Here is a 25773-nt window from a genome sequence, read left to right on the forward strand (position 1 = left end):
GACACCATTGGTTTGGGGCCAATTGTTCCGACTTTATGAAATCACAGCTACCCTCCTCCTGGTTCCGGGCACCAGCAGCACAACGTTCACTGGATGAATCCTTGTTTTCGCTGAACATTTGGACTCCTCAGGATGCAGGTCAGCTGAACTGCCAGGCAGAGACAGAGGGATCACAGTCTGTCTGCAGGGGCTGAAGGGCTGTGACCTAAAGGAAGAGAACCAAGATGAACTCCTGTGTTTGCAGAGATGCCCAGACATCCCTTCCCATCCATGCTCCCTACTCACCACTGCAGATCTCATCCAGCTTCTCCATGCTTTGGAGGTGCCTTGCAGCCAGCCCTAGGCACAAAGCTCCATCAGCTGCTGCTCCCTAGCGTGCTTCCAGCAGCCTGGCCCTGCCTTCTCCCTTAACAGGGGTGGCCCCAGGAACTACTGGCAGTCCAGGGGAGTGGAACTGAGCCAAGTGGCCACTAAGTCCAGCTACAGTGGTGGCAGAGGGAGGGCTGAGACCCTGCACACAGGAGGGACAGGGCAGTACAGCAGCAGGAACAGGGCCCAGGCTGCCCAAAGGGGATCTCCAGGGGCTGGGGCTCACCAATGAACCTGACGGTCACCTCTCGCACAGTGGCCTGAGGGTCCTTGAGGTATGGCAGGCTCTGATGCAGGTACTCTTCAGCCCTGTCTTGTCCTTCACCAGCTGGAGAGAGGACAAGGGGATGGGCATGTCCCACAGCCCCCCAGATGGCTGGGGCAGTCCCTCCTGCCAGCACTCGTCATTACCGAGAGCCCTCCCTCTCAATGGGTGCAGGGAAGGGAAAGATCCCTTGGGGCTCTGTTCTTGAGGATAGGAACAAGGGTGCAGCTCCTCCTCCACAGGCTGTGGGCTTGGGGCTGCAGGGCTGGTGGGGACTTTGGGTGCAGGGCAACTCTCAGCCAGCCTGCACCCTGGGGCATGTCCTTACCAAGCACTTGCCGATCCTACATGTCTGCTGCATCTCCAGCAGGTGCTTGAGCTCCTTCCACTTGAGGAACTTGTCAGCAGCAAGAAGGGCTTCCCCAGAGGCCTGCACAGCAACAGAAGCTGTGAGATAGCACCATGGCTGGCAAAGGAGACCTCTTGGCTTTGTTCCTGAGGTGATCCTGCCTTTAGAGAGCTGGGATATGCCCTCACCAAACCATCTAGGGGTCCCTTGAGGACAGCTCTGAGGTACAGGGATAGAGGCTCAAAGCCCTGGCCTCCAACACATGCCAGGGACAGCAAAGAAACATGTGGGGACACACCTATTCAGACTTTGGTGGCCGTGGGTTGCTGCCAAGTCCTGCTGGAGCAGGTAGGGCGGGTGCTGGAAATGGCCATGCCAGCTTCTCCACCCCTGTTCACACTGGTTCTGCAGGGACCCTTCCCACAGGCAGTGCTGGGGGAACCAGCAGCCCATCCCTGTCTGTGTCACTGCTCAGCTTTGAAACCTTTACCTTGGCCACACCAGGGCTCTGGTCACTCATGCAAAAGAGGAGTGGGATCAGCACACTCCTTATGTAGCTGTTCCTCCTCTTATTGCTCCCCACCACTGACTCCAGCTGGTCTCTGAAGATGCAGATGGAGAGCTCTCACAGCTGGCTGCATTCCTGGTAGGAAGGAAGAAAGATAAGCTTTGGAAACAGTGGCTCCCTGCCCACTGTTGATGGGGCATGGTCCATCACACCCCTGAGGTGAGGGGATATGCTCTAGGGTAGGATTCCACAGTGGAAAGTAATGCTGGGCTGCAAGGCTCAGAACCCACAAGAGCCTGGAGGAGCAGAGCCTGCTACAAGTACTGCTCACACAGCTGGGCTGCAGGGCAGCTGTCACTGTGCCTGTCTCAGGGCTCAGGGTCCCATATCAGCCTTACCAAGTCAAAGAGGAGCAGGAGGTTTTCCATCAGCTGCCCAGTGATGGGGCTGCCCACCATCTTCTCTAGGTTTTGAAATGTGGTGGTTTTGCCCATCACATTTTTAAAGAACATTAGGTTCTTTATCTTGAGGTCTGCACTGCCAGCCTGCAGGACCTTCATCACATCTGGCAGGAGGACCTGCATTTTTCTTGCCTGTATGAAAGACAGTTTATTTTTTGTGAGAAGATTCACACTTGGAAAACTCAGGCAGCTACCAAGCCCTACTATGGCACGGAGGGTGTTGGGAGTAGTCACCTCCCTGCCTGACACCCAGACTAGGCCAAGCCAAGCCAAGTCAAGCCAAGCCATCAAGTTATCCACAGCCCCAGACTCCAGCTGCCAACGTGGCTGTCCCCAACACCACCCTGCTTATCATGTCACATGTTTCTGACAGCATGTGGAGGCCTCCAACCAGCAGGGAGGCTGTCACCAGTCTAGGATGCCTCTGATTGCTCTCAGTGTCAGGCTCGTCACCCAAATCCTTGGATGGAAACTGTCTGGAGGATGGCTGCAGGAGTAAGCACAGCAGTGAGATACACCGGCAGAGCCTGCAGGCTCGTGGCAGGGGATCAAGGCCTTTTCTGGTAACTCACAGACAAGTCAGGGATGCAGGTGCCTTCTGCAGTAGAGCTGGGAATATTGGTCATCCAGAAGAACCGAAGCAAGCTAATGAATACTGTTAATATCTTCTCCCAAATCTGGGTCTTGTAGGAGATCTGACCCCACAGCTGCAGGGCTGTGCTGCAAGGCAGAGCACTCTGTCAGCAGGGCTGCCTTGGCCGCAGCATGGTCTGGGCCAGCCCCACAGGGCTTGGCATGCCCAGGGGCCCTGCCCAGGCAGGCAGGAGGGGACTGAGGTGGTGTTCCCCAGGAGCAGCATGGTGGCTCTGGGCTGGCTCAGCCAGCTGTGGCTGCTGCAAGCCCAGACAATATATCAGGGCTGGAAATCTTGGTGGGATGGAGAACCCCTCTCCTTGTAGGTGTCCTGCAGCAATCCTTCGGTCTGGAAGTCAGAGAGTCTCTAGGTCTCTCTCCCCACAGCAAACAATCCCTTGATATTGTCAGGGCCAGTACCTGTCTCCTTGTGGAGCGATGTTCAACAATGTTGTGACTACCTCCTCAGGGTACTCGTCAGCCATCTTCATAAGCAGGGAGTCGAAGCAGTGCCGAATTGCTAGTTTCTGGATGTCTTGCAGGCTGTCATAGATGCAGCTCACAATCCTTTGCACCTGGAGGGAACATGGGTGAAAGTGGTGCTGCCATTGGAGTGCAGCTACATCCTCAGCTCCCCTTTCCGCTGCCTTTCTGCTGCCTTAAGGTGGCTTCAGGTGCCTGAGACACCTGGGTTTGGGAGGGAGGGATGGAAAGAGGAACAAGGCCTGACAGGGCTGAAGGACAGGGCAATCCAGCCACACACCACTTACATCCTTCAGCCAGAAGTTCAGGTCTCCCATGGCTACTTCCAGAATGTGTTCAGCCACCATCTTGTCAAAGACAGTGGTTTCTGTCATTACCTCCATGGCCGCAAGGATGATGTGCGTCCTCTCAGAAGGCATGAGGTACCTTTCAAAGGGCTATGCCAGGAAGGAAGGGAGCAAAGACATGTCACACCAAGCATCCTGATGGTGCTGCTTAGTTGGGTAGAGTGAGCTGTCACAGGGTGCTGGCCCTACAGCTCACCAGGGCTGAGGGCTCACCAGGGCTCACTAGCAGACAGGAGGGCTGGAGCTGCTGCTGGGACACCAGAATGCCACCCTCAGATAGTCCCTGCTTGGGGGGCAGCAGAAGCCTTCTCATCAGAGACAGTGAGGCCACATTGGCCCCTCTGATTCTGGGTGCTTTTGCTCACACATGGCACAGACAAGAGTGCCAGCCAAGGGGGAGCTCATTACCTTGGTATTGCGCAGGTTGACACAACAAGCAAGGAGGTGGTGTCACCTTCTCCATGGAGCTGTGTGTTATCCTTTAGCCTTGACCTGCCCAAAGAGCGGGGCAGATGCAGACACCAGTAAGACAGAGCAGCTTTTCCAGCATGCTGGAGGGTGTCATACTGGGGTTCAGAGATCAGCAGGGTTGAAGATGGTGAAAGGAGAGAGGAAGGAGAGCAGCAGAGAAAAGATCCTGGATGTGAAGAGAGCACTTGGCTTCAGCAGTAAATGACAGTTGGATGATACAAGAAGCTTTCAGAGGGGCAAAGATGGTCAAGCAGAGAGGCAGAACTTTGAGATGTCTGTGTGGAGGGGAATGAAGTCCACCACGATGTCCCTTATAATTTTGCTCTCAGATGAATTCACTGAAGTAATGGAGAGTGCTCAAAGCTGTTTCCTTTTCTCTGGAGGAAGTTTGTAAAAGAAGACATCCCAGCAGCTGTCCAAGGATTGAGATCTGGATGTCTTCATAGCAGACAGTGCAATCCTTCCTAATAAAGAGGTCCCGGTCCTGTGTGATGGAGGCAGAAGAGCAGCAGGGCTGACAGCAGGCAGCTGGTGCTGAAGCCCCACACCCAAGAGTGTGTCCAGAGCTGGACCCCTGATGAGTCCAGGATTTACAGAGCTCACATCCCAGAGCAGTCAGCTGGGCAGCAGCTCCGGCAAGGGAGAGCGGCACGGCCTGTCTAGGGGGTGCTGTGGCCTTAACTTCTGTGTGGAATAATTGTACAGGAAACGGCTCAGCATTTCAATCCTCCCCAAAGCTCTTGACCACACTTCCTGTATCTCAGAACTGGTGAAGTCCAGCAGCACCTGGGTAGAGAGAGGCTGCTGGTGAGCCCTGGGGCAAACACCTGCTTCAGCAGCAGCAGGGCAGCTCTGGCCCTGTGAAGGACTTGCACTATCAAGGCTTCCTCTGACATTGAGCAAAGCCTATAGCAAGGCTCCTGCCCCTGGGCTCTCTTGCAGGTCTGGGACAAAGGCCCTGGGCCAACAATGTGACCGTGCAGGGAGACAGGTGCCACCATCTGTGCTCCTGAAGGAGCCTAGTAACAGCCCTTGCTTCCCATGGGAGGTGGGCACTGTCCTGCAAGGCACTGGTCAGGGGGGAATCACTTACCCACGAGTGGGCAACACCTCCCCCTCAGGATGAGGAGCAGCCCTGGGACCACCACTCTTTGTACAGGCCATACCTGCAAGATGTTCTGCAGCTCCTCGCTGATTTTGGAGGTAGGAGAGCTGAGCACTATTGCCCTCAGCATGGAGTCCATGCTTCTCAGGATCTGCAAGGAGGTCAGAGAGTAGTGGCAGTGATTCTTCACCTGATCTGAGACTGATCTTAGCTGCCAGTGTCAGAGGAGGATGCCCATGCTGCCCAGGAGAGACCTAGGAGCTGGCAGTCTGCTGCAGACAGAGCAACCTGCAGCATTGGACATGGCTGGGCCCTGAGAAGGGGATGGAAGGAATAGGGCAGGAAAGCAAAGCTGAGACCCTACCCTGCCTTGATCCTTCTGGTCATGGGGCAGCACAGAGTGGCAAGGAAACAGCCCAGAGGGACTGGGAGCTTCTACAACTCACCCAGAACTTAACACTCTTTAAGAGGACTTGTTGATGTCTGTTTAAATGAGAGTGTGGAGGAAGCCAGAAGACAGTTCTGAAGCATGTCTCTAGGAGGCTTCTCTTTTTGTCTTGCAGCACCACTTCCACTGTCTTGCTGAAAGAGAAAGCCTATCTGGATACTGGGAGCAGTGCCTTGAGGCCTTGTGCAGAGGGGTGCTGTCCTTGGGGGGAGGGTCCCTGGGAGGGACGGGCAGGTACCTCAACATTTCAGTGGTGAGCATGGCCACCTGCCGCAACTCTGTGCTCAGCTGGTACCAGGGCTTATCTTCCAGCAGCACCTGCAGAGCACAACAGAGCTGCCACCTAGCAGCTGCCAGCACCCAGTGCCACCAGACCCTAGCTCTGCCCAAGTGCTGCTCTCACAGGGTACCAGGGCTGGGGGGCCTTGCCCTCTTCCCCCAAGCACTGGGTGTCCCCTCACCTGGATCCTGTCTACCAGGTCATATCTGCGGCAGAAGTAAATCAGGCGCTGTGACAAGCCAAAGAACGCGGTGTTTATGCACAGATCCATGATTTTGTAAAGAAGGGTGATCTTGCCTCTCACATCCTGGCACCCAGTTTTTTTTTTGATAAACAAACAGAGAGCATGAGAAGGGGGGACACATGGTCAGCAGGACTGGAGTTCTGAGGGGCAGCACCATGTGGAAGCAGCAGCCCTGCAGCCAGGACACCTCCAGCAGCCGAGCCTCTGCCAGCAGATGCTGGAACAGTCGCCGTCCAGCTGGCCACAATTACCTGACCGAGGTTACTAACAAGGATCTGGATGGAGTCCACAACTTCCTCTTCCTCTCTGGACATTTGTAACCAGCTGGCATCTAAAAGAGGGGTAGAGCAGGAAGGGCTACTGAAGGTCTGGCAACAGGAGAGAGCAGAGGAAGATCTGCTCTCTGCCCAGCCCCACATGCTCTCCCCTGGCATAGCCGTCCCATGTAGCCCCCAGCTGAAGGGTTCCCAGCAGAGGAGCTGCTGGGTGGGGAAAGTGCCAGTGCCCCAGGCTGAGGAATGTGCTGGCAGACAGATAGGAAAAGTCTAGCGCTCCACAGCATCGCTGCCTCTCACCAGCCAGCTGCCCTTCACTGCCCACACCATGGAGCAGGAGCTGGGGTAGCCCCAGCATTCAGGCATCACACCCACCCTCCAGGACCCTCGCTGCCAGCATGCCAGGGAAACATGATCCTGGAATGGTGCAGGATGTGATGCAGCCCCAGTCCTACCCACTCCAACAGTGCCCACTCAGTCAGTCAGTCAGTCACTCACTCACTTACTCACTCACTCACTCACTCACTCACTCACTCACTCACTCACTCACTCACTCACCTGTCTGCAGTGGATCCACCACAATCATCTGGCAGGGCTCTGCTGGAGAGCTGCTTTTCTGGGGAGCACCATCCTCCACCCAGGCCATCCTGGGCTGGCTAGGGGGTGTCTCCTCCATTCTGCCGGAGACAAAATGAAAAGTGGTAAAGGGACAAGTGAGAAGCTTTGAGGAAAGACCTCAGCACAACGGGGACTGCTGAGACAGCAGGGAAAGTTGGGCTGTGCTTGCAAGCTCCTTGCCTTGAGCTCCGTGATCTTATCCTATCCCATCATCCTGCTGGACACGGCAGCTGTAATGACCAGATGTGCTCTAGTGGAGTGTCACAAAGGGCCCCCATGTGACCCACACCTGCCCCTAGCACTGTTGCAGTGTTTGTAGACATGGAACCAGCCCCTACTTGTGGATATCCACAATGAAGAAAACCATGCTATGTGTTTTTACATAATATATTTTCAAGTACACCTTATTTTAAAAATCACAAAACAATAAACTAAACAAAAACCCCCACCAAATAAAAACCCATAAAATTTTATTATTATATTGTTTAAAAAAATAATGTATAGGAGTAACATTGGGGGTATCTTCCTAAGCTTATTCAGTCACAAAAATCATTGAGTCTCTGAGATTTACTTTTTATAAACTCACAGTAGTTTACTGAACTGTTATACTTCTTGTAAACAAAACTCAGGTCTTACAACTAATTTTAAAAATAATTACAGTCTAAGTAAATGCCTAAGCCTAATACTTCCCATTGGTATGCACTCAAGCCTTGCATATTACAGATATTATAACTAAGATGGCAAAAAGATTTCCTTCTCTGAGATGAGCATATTCTTATATTGTAGGTGATAATTTTAAGCTCCTCCTGAGGGCTGCAACTCCTGGTTCTAGAGGTGTTTCTGTAAAAGAATAAAAGACTAATTCTTCCCTAGGGGAAAAAAGCTTTCTGCAAAAGCTGTGCAATGCAGCATTTTATTGCATCTGTATACCAAAAATACTGCAGTATTTTACCAAACAATTATAAATTATATGCAATAATGAAAGTGCTAAGTATCCTTGAAGGGTAATTGTTGTTCTCTGCAGATTATTATGTTGCTTTGGCTTAATTATTATCACAGGATCATTAGATCATTCTGGTTGGAGAGGTCATCTGGTCCAACTCACTCATCAAATGCAAGGCAGCAGTATGAGCTCAGAACTTTAAGAATCCCAAAGAGTCCACAAAGACACTGTAGGTCTGCCACGAGCTGAGAAAGTTTTTCTTTCTGTGATTACACATGACCTGATGGTCTTTGGCTGTACCAGCAGGTTGTCCCTGTGACATGGATAACAGTGGGGGCCTGAACTCTAGTCTGCCTTGCTGTGAAGCCATTCCACAGCAAAGGAGAAGAGCTGTCTGGACAGAGTTCAGATACATGATATTAAATCAATTAACTTAGTTTGAAAAAAGTCAAAAGTAACTAGAGATTATATCTATTTTTATTGTCTCCAGTTAGTTTATTAATGTTTTCAGTAAGTTTCCCAGATCTAAAATATTTTATGATAATTACTTTATTTTATTTTACTCATTTACCTATATATTTTTCCCTCCTTAAATGTTACAATATATTTAAACCCCCCTTTGGTACATTTATTGCCTTTCCACTGACAGCTATAATTCCCTGCGATGGTTATCATTAATGGAAAAAAAATAAATTTCAAGAGGACTTCATAATGTTGCAGTGACAACAAGAAATACTTTTAAAATTGTCCTGTAATTTGTTTCTAGATTTGTTCTTCCTAAGGAATACTCCACTGTCTTTGCCTTTCAGAAGGAAAGGGAACCCTTCTAAGATAACATGGGAGATAAAGGACAGAGACAGGGCTGATCAGTTCAAGCTACTTCTTCATGGGGAGAGCAAGGCAATTAGTATCTAAAATACAGCTGAAGAAGGGTCTGGCAGTGAGAGACCCAACTTTGAGAGCACGGCAAAGGTTTTGGATGGAGCCTGGCACAAACCTGCAAGGGGAAGCCTGCTCACTGTGTGTCCCTGTCAGTCCCTGCACCCTGTCAGTCCCTACAGAGCAAGGAGGGCAGACAGAGATGGTGCCCTGGCAAGGTAAGCCCAGAACAATGCTGCTCCCTGGGTGATCATCGGGAACTTATTGTGTATGTAGATCTCCACTGGATCTCAGCTGCCAAGAGTTAGCCTATGCATGACTTTGGTTATGTGCTGAAATAGCAGGAATTTATTACTTCATCATCCTTGGGATTACTATGATAGAAACAGAGCTGTAGCTAGTGGTCTGAGATCAGTGTTTGTTTTACTTCAGGGGCAAAGGATGTGCTCACAGTAACTAGAAGTGACTGGCTCAAAAGAGATTGATGAGAATGTTCTGCCTTTTGCTTTGGTTCCTCCAAAATACAGAACAAGTCTCTGTTCCATAGTCATAATATCTCTGGAGACTGAAACTGGCAGTCATAGATTTATCTTCCCTGTGTGGCCCTGATTTGCTACAAAAAGCCACCACTGAAACAACACAGAAAAACACAGAAAAACAACACAGAAAAACAACATAGGATTTCATACACAAAAAAATTCTAGAAACTCACTTCCAGCTGAGATTACTTCAGACCATACCACACTCCAAACTAAATGCACAAGATATTTCCTTGATGTTTAATTTTTGCACAATTAGTTCTTACAATGAATGCACCACCACACCAGAAATCCTCTCTATCCCAAATTCACAAACCTACCAAAGTCCTTCTCCCACTAACTGAAAATTAGTTTTGTCCTATATTTGGGAACTGCTCACTATGCTAGTGAAGGTGTCTATGTGGATAAGCAGTCAGACTGGACCTAGAGAAGGTGTCTGTATGGATAAGGAAACAGACTGGACCTAGATTGTAGCTCTTCAGAAAGTTTAACGCTTGTCTTCCTGTTCACTTGTCCTGTAGATTAATGTGCCACTGCCTGAACTTCTAGTAGATCATAATGCGGCAGCAGAGGAAACCTGCTGTGACGTTCCTGCAGTGGTAAGCTGACTGACAGCAAATAAGGCATCTTTGTGGTTTCTTTCCCCTAAGGTTTTAAACAAATTAATTTGCCTAGTTTTCACTGTTGTTTTTTCCTTCACATCTTCCTTACAGGAAGATAAGGAGGCAACTTTCTTACTTTATTGATTTGTAAATATGGAAATTAGACATATATATATATTTTACAACTTAATACACACAAGGGAAGAGTATATCAAGTAATACTTAAATTAACCAAGTTTAGCCTATCTGTTCTTTAGTTATTTGTTTTCCTTGTTGCATGTTTCTTCCCTTTACCACTAGAAAAGAATGGGAGAGAGTGCTAGTTTGGGATATATGGAAACTCCCCGAAGACTGGAGCAGTGCTTTTCAGAGAGCCAGGTCATGCCAGTTTGCCTGGTAAGGAGGGCAGACATTTACATTATAAAGCAGAGCAAGCATCTAACAATACATGAAACATTAGGGGGTTGCAAGACGGTATTACTCATTTGCTTAAAAAATTGAGTTTGTTTGGAAATATTAAAAGACTAAGGTGGAAAACTGGTCCCACTGGAATCAGTAGTCTGTTCCCTGCTCTTTCTGTAGAGCCAGAACTTCATCCTAGATCTCCAGGAGGCAAAGCCTCTCTCTTTATAGCTGCAAATCAAAGTACTTCTAATTCCTCTTAATTTACCTAAGATTACAAAGAGGTGTGGTTACCCTGATTGGAATCTGTATTTGAATCCAAGTATAAATTTCAGCTCTAGAGCCACTGCAAATTTAATTTTCAGAAGACAAGCTTTTCCTAGTCTCTGAATATTTTTCTTAACTCTTCATGGGCACATCAGTTTTTACCAAGAGTGATATACACTGGGTTGGGAGAAGAAGTCATAAATATCAAAGACAGCAAAATGTTAGCATATTATATATTATTCTGTAATTCTACAATTGTAGGGAGGACAACCATGTAGTCACACCTAGGAATAGCAAATAATACTTATCTGTCAGATGTTTAGAAATGAAATATTTTTTTTCATGTTCTAAATTTATTCCAGATATAAAAGACAGTATCTTGCATTTGAACTGCATCTAACTGAAAGGGATATGGCCTGTTAGCATTTCTTAGACAGCCTCTCTCTGAAACATTAGAAGGTTATTATGGTTTATATATAGCTGCTTTCTTTTTCTATTTATTTTCCTCCCCATCAACCTGCTTTTAGACCAGCCTAGTACTTGCACATACATAAAATAATAAGGCATATGGTGTGTATGAGTTACTGCAAAGAATACTACTGCTGGGCAACCACTGCTGTAGAACTACCTTCCACAGAAGCACTTTCTATCTTTTTTCACATCTTTCAGGTACCAGAATATCAGCTTAAAAGTTATTTCATCTCATCAGTGATGTCCCTGCTCCAGAGTTACCAATCACTACTTGCTTTATAACTCACAGGTTGTCTCAGACCCAGCAGATTCTGAAAGATCTTCTGGCTACTCAGACATGTGGCAAATAATTAGAATCCTTGAACAACACACATAATTACACAGCATATATCAGTTGCCATGTTCTTTTGTTCCCTTAAATATTATCCTTTTTCTTTATCAGATACCAGGTACCAGGGATTAGGCAGACCAGTTAGTTGGTTTTCAACAGTTTTGGGTTTGCGTGGTTCCAAAAGAGAGAGAGACATTTTAACACAGGTTTGAAAGTTCTTACTTGTATTAAAAAGTCCACATTAATAACTCTTTACATGAAGAAAAACGTAACGTTTTGGAAAGCCAATATTTTACATTGCCTCATATCTCAACTTTAATATTAAATATCAGTTATTTAATTAGTACATAACCATCTCACCCTTGTTCAAATGTCTTGTTCACTTGCAAATGAGTATTCTCAATAGGAACATTTCAAAACAAGTAGACAATTATTATACCTTTTGAAAATGTTATCTTTAGCATAAATTTCAGTCCAAACACCAGCATGTCTTCACCTCTATGCAACTGACCATCTCTTTTACCACTTTCCACTGATTTAATGTACTGAGACACATCACTGCTCATCAAGTACCTGTATGGGACCCACTACAGCTCCTATGTATTCTCTTCAGGTGCAGCTTACACTCAGCAGCAGCCAGTTCTAAATCCACACCATTCCTGAGCAGATACATCTTTTCTATGCCTCTTTTTTTGTGTGTATGATTTTGTTGCACTTGTTGTTGGTTTTTGGGGGGAGGGGTTTAATGCATTGGTTTCTAGCTGCATCTCTTCTCTCTTCAGGCTGTATAAGGAAAGTCAGCAAAAGCAGGATGAATGCAGGATCTATCCCAGTGCTGGTGCTCCCAAGAGGTGGGAGAGTTGGGCCCAACAGGCCCAACACATTATAGACCCCACCACTGTAACAAAAATGCCTTTAAAAATTCCTATAACTGCTCATTCATGGAAATACCTTTCCCAAAAATGAGTCCTGCTCGTTCCAGCAGGACTAAGCATTCAAACACTGAGAAGACTGCAAAACCAGGCTTAAGGAATGTTCAGTGATTTTCAGCAGGCTTACCTGAATGACTAGGACTACCAAAAACTGCCTACTCCTAAGGTTGCTGTTTCTGCACAGATTACTTAGGAAGGACACAGAGCAATCTCTTGGGCAATCTCACTTCATCAGCCAAAGGACAGGATTCAAATACACAGCTATATGATAGGCAAAAGCACTTCAGCCTTGAGAATATTTTATTCATTACTCTAAAAATTAAGGAGATTATTACTATACAGGGTGATTTGTCCTGACTGTGGTCTTTGCAAAACATTTTCTAATGTTTGTTATTTAGAGGATCACAGTCTTTCTGATGTCATATGCTCATTTACAGCACCAATCCTTTAATTTTGCTTTAGTCAAGATTATATAGGAGGCATGGGAGAGACTGAGAAGGTGAGCATATGATATTAAACAAGGTCATTTTGAGTTTGGGCCTACATCACTGATATCAATGGTGCCAGAAATTTCTGTAAAGCAAACATAATTTTTTTTTAAGTGAATTTTAGGAATACACAATGAAAACATTTCTACCCTATTCTTCCCCTTTTTGGTAACAGCCAACATCCTTGCTGTGAAACACCACCTTATTCTTACTCCTGGAACTGCAATACTTGTACTCCACTGCATGATGGCATGCAGAAAATGCCTTTCCCTGAAAGACTATTAGGATCTTTTCTTGGGTGACCATGAACTAGAGGAGCAAAAAAATTGTTTGATACATTGTTCAGGTGGCCTGAAATCAAAGTTATACTCTTGTTCCTGAAGATGTCTAACTAAAAGCATCCAAGTGGAACACTATGGGCAAACCTCCAGCTTTGAAGCAGTTTCTGATTTGCATTGGAAATAACTATCTAGGGGTATGAAACAAGACTATTGGAGAGGATTAAATTCACTTATATATACAAACAATATCAAAAAGATCCTCTGAAAGACCAAGAAATATTGAGCAAGATGAGGAGTTTTATTTGAAGTGCTTTGTCATTTTCACAGTGATGAAGGGTACGTGGGATCTCAGGAGTGAATGGCAGTTCAGGGAAGTGAGTTAAGGTTTGCTTAAAAATGCTAAAGAAACCAGTTTTTAGGCAAAAAGGCTTATCCTGGCAAAGATTTCATTGTTTGCTCAGGGTCCCCCAGGGATCACAGCACTAGGAGGTAAGAAAGGATTTCTGGTCCCAAAGACAATAGAGTGTGGCTGGAGCATTGAATCAGTTGTAGCACTCAAAATAACTGGGATGAAGAACAAAGAGAAATAAAATGATAGCAGAAAGTAATGTCTTCTAAAACTTTACCTTCCAACACTATGCAACAGACTTTACTGCAAAAAGCCTTGCCAAAAATCTGATAGTGGCTAAAGAACTCCAGATGATTTCACAGCCTATTTTTTTACTATGATTACACCAAGAAGCTTGCCATGCAATCCAGTAATATCCTTGGCTACTGCTTTCTAAGCTTCTCCCTCTGCTAGTCAGGGTTGCTGTAAAAATGAACTAGAAATAGATATTTTATTATTCCTCCAGAACTAAACAATAAATAAAAGTTTCATAATTCATGATAATTCTGGCTTAAAAACTCTCCTAATGTTCATCTTAACTGCATAGTGAGCATGTATCTAAATCTATTGCCATTAACTGCCCTTTTCTGGAAGTGAATGATCCCAGATGTTTTGAACTGCCTTGGCAAGAGGTAAGAGTGAGCAGGGCCAAGGAGGCCCCCAAAAAGACTGGGCTTTATTGTAATACACAGCACACACAGCCTGTATCTTCGGTAGGGGAACTTGGGTACCAATTTTAGGTCCCAGTGTGGTACCAATACGCGTGACAGTACATCTGTCATGTGCCAACATAGTAATAAGCAGCATTTAATTTTATTTTTTTTTTTTTACTTCTTCAATACCATCTCCAGTTTGCTGCAAAGCCCAGCAGGACATTCATGTCTGGAGGAAAGCTGGCAAATGACAGGAAGATATCCTGGTGCTAAAGCCTAACAGCACCTTCTTAGGGAAACACATAACTACAATCTTCCTGTGAATTATGTGGATATCTGGGATGTGATTGGGACAAAGGGAAGTGTCATTACCCTGCTACAAGCAGAGTCCTACTTACCCCTGCAGCAGATGCACATGGCACTGTGCAACACTCAGAGCTCAACAAGGTGTGATGAGAATTGCTAACAGGTGTTTCCAAGCTTTCCAGCAGAAGGGGAAAGCCTTGTTTTTAGGAGCCACTTTTGTTTCCAGAAACGGGGTGGAGGAAAGAAAGATCTTAATATATATTTCTGGAGACCAGCTCACCAAAACTTTGAAAGACTTCAAGATCCAAGTCTGAATTTTACTTTAAGATAAAGATATTTCAAATACTAAAATTAAAGGACAGTAAAGCTGGTAAATTTCAGAAAATCCACTCCAAAAATGACCTTTAGAAGAAGAATAAGCCAAAAGTATCATGCGGGGAGGAACAGGTAGTAGGGGTGGAAGGCAAACATACAAACCTCTCAGTAAGTTTATATAAAAATAAAGAAAATTAATTCACTATTAATGTCAAGTAAAGTCAAGCAAATGTGGAACTGACCTTTTATGCAGCCTCTGTGCACATTAGTGCAGAGCTCGAGACACTGCCTGCTATTTTATATCCTCTGGAACAGGTCTACTTTCTGGTTAACAGAGAACTGAAAATAGTTCTTGCTTGACTTGTGAATATAAGTAAAATGTCCACAGATGTAAATAGAGCCTGATTCAAACAACAGTAGGAAATCTTTGCTTGCTGGGAACTTGGGAGTACTAATTCAGCTAGTAGCCTGTAATTGCTGTCATAGCACTTGCCACATGTACCCACAAGAAATCAAATGAGTTTTATATTACTGGCATTTGCCACCTCCTGAACTTGCTCCTCCAGATGTAGAATTCTCAGCCAATCATCACTACATCAGCAAGTGATGATGGTTTACTCTCATATCTAACAGTCACATCCACCAGAAAGCCTGATCTGTCTTGGCAGGTTATGTTTATATAATTAATTTTTATGTTATATAATTAATTTTATGGTCTCTTAAAAGTGACTCCTGAAATATTAGCCATTCTTTAGCTTCCTCTGCCAATAGTTCTCATAACTGGTTGTGTCTCTTTACCCTTCCATCTTGAACTGAAGGGGCAATACCCACTATTATGTGAGCAAGTCTTACCCTCTGCTCGAGAACACCAGTTCTTGAGTATCCCCCCTTGCCAGAAATGTGGCGTAGCTTAATTGCAACACAGTGATGAGCTTTCTGAGAGAAGTGCCCCAATGATTCTCAATCCAGTTGTCATTAATTTTATCCTTTCTAAAGCTCACAATCACACAATCCCATGTGTGTGCAACACAAGCAACTTGGTCCCATTCAAAAAATCCTACATTTGCCAGTCTCAAGGCCTTGGAAAAGATATTGACCTTTGGTGAAGATATTTCCCATCTCCCAAGACTAGCTCCTCATCACCCACAAATTCCAAGAGCACCATGATTGCTCTGGGGTCCCAAATAGAAGGAATTTTCACTTAATCACCACCTGCCACAGGTCATAGTTGTTCAAACTCTTTCTCCATACCTACCAGATGATCAATCCTGTGCTGTCATCTGACAATTGAGCAATTTCGTGCAGACTCTGGACCTGAACACTAGGAGCCACTCCAGAAGGTGTGGCAGTATCCAGATATCCATCCCAAGTTCTGGAATACAGGATGGCATCACAGGTAGATAAGGGTAACCAACCCCTGATCCCTCAAATTGCCAAATCAAGGGTTTGTAGGTACCTGGCTTTCCCATTAACTTGGCCTGCTAAGTACATCAGTTATGGGATAGTACATCCCTTCAAAATGCCCACTTTTTCAAGTAGCTTCAGTAGAACCTGCTCACCCTGCAGTTCAGTTTTTCCAGTAGAGGCAGCTTAGATGTTTCAGCCCATGGGTCCATTTACAGGTATACCAAGGTATTTTTCTGGAACTATTTGGATCAACCGTATTGAGGGATGTGCCATTTATTGCTCACACCAGACAGCCACTGTTCACATAGGAGTCCTTTGCAGGCTGGATGTAAAGCTGTGGCACTTCTCCTGTGTTTTGAGGTATCAGATCACAAGAGATCTATAAAATTTCTGAAAAAAAAAAAATTGCATTCCATCCCAAGATTCTCTTAATAAAACAAAGTCATCTGCAAAGGCCAGTGTTGTCAAACATGTCTAACAATGCTGGGACTCATCCCCTTCCTCCTCTGGCTTGCACAGCAGAGGGTCCACAGACAAGAATACATTGGGCAACCATAGATTATAATCTCTAATAGCAACCTGAAAGAAATGGAGGCTTTAAAGTTTCCAGGCTATAGATAAGTGCATTCCTCCTACTCTCCTCCATACACACCCCTCAAATAATTTTCCAGAAAAAGTGACAATGCTAGATCAATTATGGCTATTTTGAAACATGTGATAAATGCTGTGAACAGATTTACAGATGAAAAAAGAGTTAGAGAGGTTTAAAGATTTTCCTGCCATTTCCTAAATGTAAATATTTATAGCAACATTCTTAAATTGAACTGAATTTAATAATAAAGTTTTAAAAACAAAACCATATGAAAAAGAAACATTGGATTATGTTTTTAAACTCCTTAGCTCAGCCAAGAAACCAAGCACTATCCCAGTTCTACCCTAGGCTGTTTGTAAAAAACTTTCCAGTACTTTGCTTTCATAGGAGAAAAAAAAAGAACAACCACGTTACTTTTGGCCTAATTAAAAAAAAAAAAAACAATCTGCAACATTTTAAAAAAGAGAAATCTAATCTGCTTAGACTTAATGGTGAGCCTGGCCCCAGAGGACCTGTGGGATTTTTTAGAGTGAAAGAAACAGCTGGGAATGCAGGTAGGAATCCAAAAGCCCCTAGGGTTAGTTCACAAAGAAGAGTTGTGGTCAGATGTGCTTCTCTTATTTTGTGTCCTGCAAGAGACAAAGGCTGTAAGAGGCAAAAGGGCAGTTTGGGTAGAGGTCTCTCTGGCTCAGACAGATGCCATAGTCTTGCAGGTAATGTTCACACTGAATGATAGCCACCTCTTATGGAATAGTTTCATCCTCTATTTGCCATTAATTCAACCATTAAATGAAATGGTTTAGGAGTGGACAGCTTTGTATACAGTATGGGGCTTATTTGTCATCAAATAACAGTACTCAGCAGCAGCTTCCATTTATTTACTGTTGTAGCTGTGCTGCAAACTCATTTCACCTCTTTAAGAAACCGCGTTTGTCCAACAGTTCCCACCATGAAAGCAGATAACGGGATGTATCCTTAGTCATTTCCCTTGGTGAGAGAAATGGCACAAGCATGCCTGCTGAAGGAAAGGGAGAGAAAGATGTTTTGTCTCCCTGCAGCCTTTTCAGCGCCAGGGAACCCTGCCACTCCCCCTTAAGCATCTGCCCTATGGTGATTAAGTGATAATGACCCCAAAGCCCTAAATGTGGCACTTAGGGACATGGTTTGGTGGTGGACTTGACAGTGTTAGGTTAACAGTCAAAGATCTTAGAGGTCTTTACTGTCCTCAGTGATTCTATGACTTGCATGAGGAATGCGCTGCACATACTGGAGAATCTAAGAGAAGGCATGCCCTTACCCAGTGCTTTGCTGCTCAATTTCCACTGACCTCCTAATCCCCACTGGTATTTCTCATGTGCTACACTTAGATCCTCCTCAAATTTTACAGTAGTACAGTTTCACCCTCAGTAGTACAGTCTCATAGAGTGACTCCTGGTCAAAGCAGCAGGAATCGGTCTCTTTTTTTGACCATGTAAAAAAAAAGTATTTTTGAGTGTAGCATTATTCTGAGAGCATTACACAGCACATCAATTCTACTCGTCTCAGAACAGCTGAGGATCCCAGAAACGCCAGCAAAGTAAATTGCTCCTCCAGATTTATATTATAAAAATGTATAAAAATTGGAACAGACTCAACCCAAAAACTGACCAAAACCCACCTTCCACCTAAACACTTATGATTTGCTAGTAATTTAAACATGGTCATACTAAGTCATATTGCTGCTATTCTGTACATCTCCCCACCTCTCTTCCATATTGATAGGGCTGGACTATTAATTAACCATGGCAGTGCACATTTCCAAATAGCCTAAGAAAGACGAAACTGTGTCTTGAGCACTGTGGTGTTGTGCAAACCTCATGGTGCATTACACACTTTGGGCCCTAACCAGCAGTCATTTCCCAGCCTCAAAACGAAGGACAGCAAATTCACAACATCAAGGTCGTTAAATCAGTCAGTAAAATCCTCACGAATGAATTGATATCCTGCTCGGAGCAAAGACCAATTCTCTAAAGAGTTGAGACTGCTAATGAGAACCCTCCCCAGCCACCGCGGCCGAGTCAGCACTCTGGGCACACATTTGCCATTGAACAGAGTGAGAATCACCTACCCCGAGGCAGAAGGAGGAAGCAAGAGGCAGCAAATTCAGAGGAGGGAGTGGAAAGTATGAGGCTGCCAAAGAGTACACCCAGCTCAGCACTCCTCTTGAACAGGGAAGTGCTCACAGCTACAGGCTGAACCAACAGGTACGCTCAGGCTTTTCAGCATCAAGGGGTTATGTCAGCAGCAGAGATCATCCAAAGTTGCCAGTCTTTCTTTTTAAAATGCATTAATGCAATTCGTTCCACCTTTGGTGCAAAAGAGCTACAGATCTTATCAACATCCTGCTCCAAATACACAGCAGCAGCCCCCAACTCATGCCCGTGCTCCTGCTACACCCCACTACAACAAACCACAGCCTTTGTACTCTTCAAGCCCCAGGCAAGGACATCCTAGCCCAGAAATGCCAAGCAGTGCTGCAAACACAGGCTCCACACTGCCCTGCTGGGTGTGCTCACCTGTCATGCCTCTCTCTGATCTCCCCACGGGGCTGCAAATAGAAAAAAGAGATTCTTCCAAACTTCTTTCGTCAGCACCTTCTGATGGTGGAGGAAAACTCTCCACTTATCTCTTTAGCATCCCACATTAGCACTGCCCTGCCCCCCTGCTGCCTCATCTGACTCAGTTGCTACTGGGACCCTGGGCATCTGGGTCTCACATACCTCCGGCCACACAAAATCACCACTAATACCACACCAGCAGCTGCTGCGGGAGTATGTGCAAGGAGAAAGCACTGTCACCATAATTTCTGTGATATCATATCCCGTTTTGGTCACTGTGAGAGGACAAAATGTTGACTGAGCAGTAAGAAAGGTAGTATGCAAAGATGGAGCTTTAAACAATGTAACAGAGATGCCAGAATGCCTTGAATAAAACACCTAAGCCCAATCTGCTGTGGAGTATGTAGGATTTCTCAGCCCATGCAAACTGCAGTGGTGTGTGTACCCAAGAGTGAACATTCCTTTAGTAATGATCAGCTTTACTCTTACTGTAGACCCTAGGAACCCCACAATCTTTTAAAGCTGCAGAATCAGTCTGGGATTCTATTAAGCAGTGATTGTTTTTTGTTTTTTGTTTTTTTTAACAGAGTTGTTTCTCCCTAGCAGTCAGAAAGCCTTTCAGACATTGACTCTTCCTCTATGGTGCAACTAATAAACTCAGCTGGAGAGAGAAATCTCCAAAGCTGTGAAGATTCCCTAGAAGACAGGATGCACTTTCTCACCTACTTTCTGTGGAGATCTCCAACACTGACCTGTAAGAGTCCCAATAATTTCTTAGTCTAGTAACTGAAGATACTTTACATATGGCAGAGATTTTATACACAGCCATCATCTTCAAGAAACACTGGAAATGCTTCTCAGACTAGAGGGTAAACTTCATCCAGAGACAGCAGGATCAGAACATGTGATATTGCTTACTCCACAAGCAATATTCTACAAAAAATTAGGCAGCATAATTAACGGTGGCTAACATTTATGCCCATCATCTTCTTTCTATCTATAGGAACTAAAATTCATAGAGCAGCAGGGTTCCTACGTGGTTCATGGCTAAAAGGAGGTATGTGCTTTGAACAACTTAAGGGAAGAAATTATTTCAGCTACTGGCAAATTATATTAACAGTTCTGTCACTAAAGCACTGTATAAAAGCATAGCATGTCACTGAAGCAGTTCTATAAAACCATACTAAATTCTGGTAACTGATCAATTATCATGCCTACCCAGAGATATCTGCACTGTGTCACAGGCAAGAGGACAGGACAGCCTCCATGTATGTATACAAGTAATTTTCTGCACTGGCTGAAGTTGTTTCAAATCACTCCTGTGTCCTCTAATACTGTGGTCATTTAGTTCTGCTCTGGCTTCTCGGCTCAGATAAAAGGAGTCCACAGGATGCCAGCGGCCTACATAAAACTGATGACAGCAAGGTATCACACAAGCACTGATACACTACCGCAGTTTTCTCAAGCTAGGCTTTCAGGAGCCAACAGAAGAGGCAAAAGGATATTAAAAGAGGCAATTGTTCAGGTTTTGAAAGATGTTCCTGTGCCAGAGTTGGCCAGCTAAGCCAGAAAGTTTTTTGTTCTGCTCACTGTCCAAAGTTGCATGGATGTATAAGGGAGAATATGACTCAGTCCCTTGTAGCTGCAGAGACAATGATCTGGATCACAAGCAGAAAAAATATGCTTCCTATTATCATCATTAACTCTAAAAACAAGTGTGCAAACAGGCATTCTGCTTCTGGGGCATAGCTTCCACTATTGGTGCTACCTTCATTTTCCTACTGAAAAATCAGAGTCAGAAGTCCTCATTCATAAAAGTGACGGCTCAGCATTATGAAATGTAACATGCCTACGCACATTTTACAACAAAGCTAATGTCTGCTTCTTTTAAAAATGGTTCTTTCTCTTACTTGCGCTTCCAAGAATGTCCACAGATAAAATTATTAAGATTATGAAGTACACACCAAATACTTTAAAACTTCAGAAGTTTATTGTCCAGAATAGCTCACATGGTACAGTTAGATTTTTTTTTTTTTTTTTTTTTGTTACAGGGAAATCAAGCAAAACAATAGAAAATTGTATATGGGTTAACAGTAAAACAAAAGCCCAGCCTAATAATAGCCCTTTACATCCACCAAGTTATACTTCAGAAAATGGCTAGCCAAACATAAAGAAGTAGAGCATCTGAAAGACAGTTTCATGTTTACGGTATAGATTCTAAACAAGTATTAAGAGCATTTTCTGTCCATATTGTTAATATCTTTTTTTTTTCATAATAGCAAATTGAAAAAGGTCTATGTGCATAAGAGTTAAATACTGCAAGACTTTCAAACCTCAGTTACCACCTTATAGGTTGATAGTAATGGATAACAGGAGAAGGCACATGACACAGTATTTAAAATATACAGAGACCTATTAAAATCCTAAGACTAAGAGGAAATGGGAACCGAAACTTGAAATTCACAAATAGTACTTTTGCATTCCCTAATCTACATTCTATAAGTTTGCATTCAAACATTTTACAGCTTTTTCAGAAGAAAAGTGTAATACACCCAGAAAAGACTTCAAGGCTTTGCTTCGAGTTACTTTGTTGGCGTCTTGTTGTTTTTTTTTTTTCTTTTAGTAAATGGAATATAGGATAATCTAAAGTATAATAAAATGCAGACACATTCCCTCACTTGTTATTAGCGCCCAATAGACCCACTGCTGAAGGCTGAGTATGAGTAAGAATATGAAGAGCTTGCTGAGGCATCAAAGCTTCCTCTCCGAGACCCACTGCGTGAGCCTGAACGCGAGCCAGAGCGAGAGCCAGAGCGAGAGCCAGGTGCCGAGGAGACATTGTAGGGACTGGATATGCCTTTAGAGGAAACAGAGGCTGCTTCCAACAGTTTAAGCCCGGTGATGTCTTCCACCATTGACCGGTTCATTGCGTCTTTGTAGGATATTTTCAGCTTGGTCTTGGGGCAGGTCAGAATTTTGGGATAGCTGTTGGTGTCTTGTAATTTCTGGGCAGCGCGACCATCAATCAATCCATTCCTAATGGCTTCTTCAATAGTTATTCTTCCACGCACTTCTGGGTCCACGAGACCTCCAGTGAGGTACTGGAATTCAAGGAACCGCTGCCCAGCCTCATAAGGCAGCCATTTCTCCTTCACTGCTTCAGCTGCTGACATCCTCTTGCGTCCACCCTTTATGCCTTCGAACCCTATGAAGGCCTTCTGGGCTGGTTTGAGACGTGTGGCCATATCCTGATCGATGATGCCTTGGCTAGTGGCTTCCTGGAGAGAAAGCCTCTGGCCAGTGGTAGGGCATATTATGCCGCCGGTGCAGGCCTGGGCTTCAAGTAACCGCTGCCCAGTGATGCTATCCACAATGCCCCGCTGTATAGCTTCTGAAATGGAGATTTTCTCCAAGTTTTCCGTGTCAAATATGGCTGCAATAGGACTGCACTCATCTGGGGTCTCTGAGAAAGAACCACTCCTGATCACTGAAGAACTCCTGACACTCAGCACAGTGGGAGACCGAGTCACTGACTCGTGCCGGAACACCTCATCAGTGCCATTACGGCAGGAAATCATGTCTGCAAACTGGGTCAGGCTCAAGCTGCCAGAACGGTACTGGTCAAAAAACTTCCTCTCCACCAGGCCTTTATCAATGGCATCTTGGATGTCATACTGGCTACCTGTTTTTCTGTCGACAAGGACTACTCTACTGCTGCCATCAGATCCTGTGATAGTTATTTCTTCCCACTCACACTCCTGTTCAGCTAGTTCTGTGTAGGTGTCATAATCTATGAGGCCTTTGCTGTAGGCCTCCTGAACGGACATCTCCCGGTTTGTTTCTGGATCTACAATGACCACCCTGCGCTTCCTAAGGGTGTTCTTCTGTGAGGTGTGCACCACCTTCTTCTTCTCTCTCAGGGGCAGAAGGCAGAGCCCCGTTGCATCATCTTTTATGCATCTTTCTTTCAGCTGCAAGTAGGTCAAGTTTTCCTCTGTGTTGGGATCAAAGAACCCTTTGGTGTCATCACTTGGATCACTAAGGATCTGGTTGAGCTCCTCATTGAAGTAGCCACGCTTGTAGGCCGTCTCTACTGGCAAGCGGTAGCTCTCTTTGGGGTCGATGATCCCTCCAGTAGCGATCTGAGCCTCCAGCAGACGAATGCCATGGCCTCTCTCTATGAGCTCTTTGTTCATTGCTTGGAACAGAGAAATGATGTTTCCAGTTTCTGGGTCTTTGTATCCAGTGACAGCTCTTTCAGCAGAGAGAAGTTTCTCTTTAAATTCAATTCCAACAAGGCCTCTTTTGTAAGCCTCCTCAACAGGCAGCCTCACATTGCTGACAGGATCCACTATGAACCCTGTGGCTGCCTGGGCTTCTAGGAGTTCGAGGGCTGTCCCTGGCCTAACCAAACCTATTTTCATAGCCTGGTAAATGCCAAGTTTCTCTTTAGTAGCCTCATTGTAGATACCAGCAATGCAGCTAGAGCCTTGAAGGAAATCAATAATTCTCTCACTCACTTCTTCCACTGTAATTGCACCTCTTTCCAAGTCATTCCTTGTTGATTCCTTAATGATTCCAGCCTCAAGCAGTGCATCTGCTGAGACAGGCTGCCTGATCCCTTGGAATGACATACTCCTCTTCTGCACTGGAAGGAGAAGCAGACCAGTGTGTGGTTCAATCCTGCATTTTTCCTTCAGCTGCATGTAAGTGACTGCCTTTTTGGTGGTGGGATCAATGAAGTTCTTTGTACTGCCTTGGCAGTTGTTTAGCATCCTGTAGAGGTCTTTGTCAATCAACCCACGAGACAATGCTATCTCTTTGGGTAGGAAAACACTGTTGACAGGATCAACTATCCCTCCTACAGCCAGCTGGGCTTCAAGCAGACGAATTCCGGTTTCTCTGTCAACCAAGTTTTTCTTGATGGCTTCAGATACCGGCACAGTTTTGCCTGAGAAAGGATCCTTAAATCCTGTAATAGCCTTTTCTGCTGTGTAGATCTGTTCTCTATCATCAAAGTCAATCAGATCTCTGGCGATAGCACTGTCCACTGTCAATATCTCATTTCGATGTGGGTCTATCACACCTCCTGTTGCTGCCTGGGCTTCTAGGAGCAAGACTGCATTTTCTGCTGTTAGCAGCTGATTCCGTTTGGCCTCAACAAAAGAGTACTTCTGTCTGGGCGAAAGGGACACCCCTGCAATAGCACCTGCCCCTTTGAGGTAGGGCTCAATGTCAGCCGCGACCTCTTCCACCGACCTCTGCCCCTTCAGTAGTTTATCCAGTGTGAGTTTGTCTATCAGCTGACACTCATACAGCTGCATGGCTGTGATCTTCTTCCGCAGCCCACTGAACACCAGCTTGGAGGCATCAATACAGAAGTCTTCCTCGGTCTGGGTAGATCTGTGAGCCCCATATGGGCGCTGCTTGAGTTTCTCAATCTCTCTTTGCAGCCTGAGACGCTCCGACTCCAACTCTGACTGGTTTTTGACAGCGGTCTCTTCCAGTCTGCACCGGTATCTCTCCTCAATCCGTTTGATTTCCATCTGCAGCCTTTCAATTTCACTCCTTAGGCTGTTCTTCTCCCTCTCACTCTTCTCCCTCTCACACTGGATCTTCCTTATGGATTCCTCTGTTCGGGAGTGCTGGCTCTTCCACTGATTGAGGTCATTCAGAATTTGTTGCTTCTCACTTTCCAGGCGTTGCTTCAAACGTGATTCTGACTCCAGGGTAACTTTCAAACGGTTCAGCTCCTCTTCTAATCTCTGCAGTCTGGCTTTGTCTTGCTCCAAAGCACTCATTTTTATCAGCAGGGTTTCTCTTTCTTGCATAATCTGACTACATTGACTTTTGGATTCTTGAATCCTACTGGATGCCTACAGTTGTGGAGGAGAAATAAACCAAGAAAGGATGGTTAGAGTTTGTGCTGGTCAGAGTTATGCCCTCTGCCTACAATGCTCTCCAGCCTGTCATTTAACCTGCAGCAAGCTCCCAGTGGAAAACATTCTAGTCACAGCAGCACCTTACCCAAGATTATGGACACACATGAACCAGAGAAGGTCTCAGTCCTGCCAGAGACTCAAGAGACTCCATTCTGTTACCCACAGCCTCGACCTTCAGCTGATTTAGTTCTCTGTAACTTTTTGATACTTCTCACAGAACGCTGACAAATACACAGAGCATTTGAGACTTATAAATAGCCTGATGCTCAGCAGATGTCCTGGCAGTCCTGCTAATCCAGGGGAATTTTCATCAGCTAAGGACTGGCCATACATAGATAAAAAGGAAACATATGACTCAGTTTTTGCTTTGCTGTTAGTTTCACATGTCACTCCAAACAATTTTACCTGTGTTGCCTTCCATTTTAATTCACGCAGTGCCTTCATATATCCATATGCATAAACATCCACAAGCATGCATGTTTGTATGCAGTCCATATTAAACTGAATACAAGTTTATCTACTTGTAACACATGCATATAGATGTGTACATATATATAAAAAATATATATATATATATGCACA

At 45.1% G+C, this 25773-nt stretch overlaps 1 protein-coding gene across 3 annotated transcripts in view; it reads right to left on the reverse strand.

Moving 5' to 3' along the window:
• Nucleotides 1–21217: 21217 nt before the first annotated feature.
• DSP (desmoplakin) overlaps nucleotides 21218–25773 on the reverse strand; it is a 39275-nt gene continuing 34719 nt past the window's right edge. For all 3 annotated transcript variants that reach the window (XM_053986535.1, XM_053986550.1, XM_053986544.1), the window contains exon 24: nucleotides 21218–25125. In XM_053986535.1, coding sequence (XP_053842510.1) covers nucleotides 21934–25125 — 3192 coding nt within the window. In that variant the 3' untranslated portion in view covers nucleotides 21218–21933. The remainder of the gene's footprint in view (nucleotides 25126–25773) is intronic.

Source organism: Vidua macroura, chromosome 1, assembly GCF_024509145.1.
Source record: "Vidua macroura isolate BioBank_ID:100142 chromosome 1, ASM2450914v1, whole genome shotgun sequence".
NCBI lineage: Eukaryota > Metazoa > Chordata > Aves > Passeriformes > Viduidae > Vidua > Vidua macroura.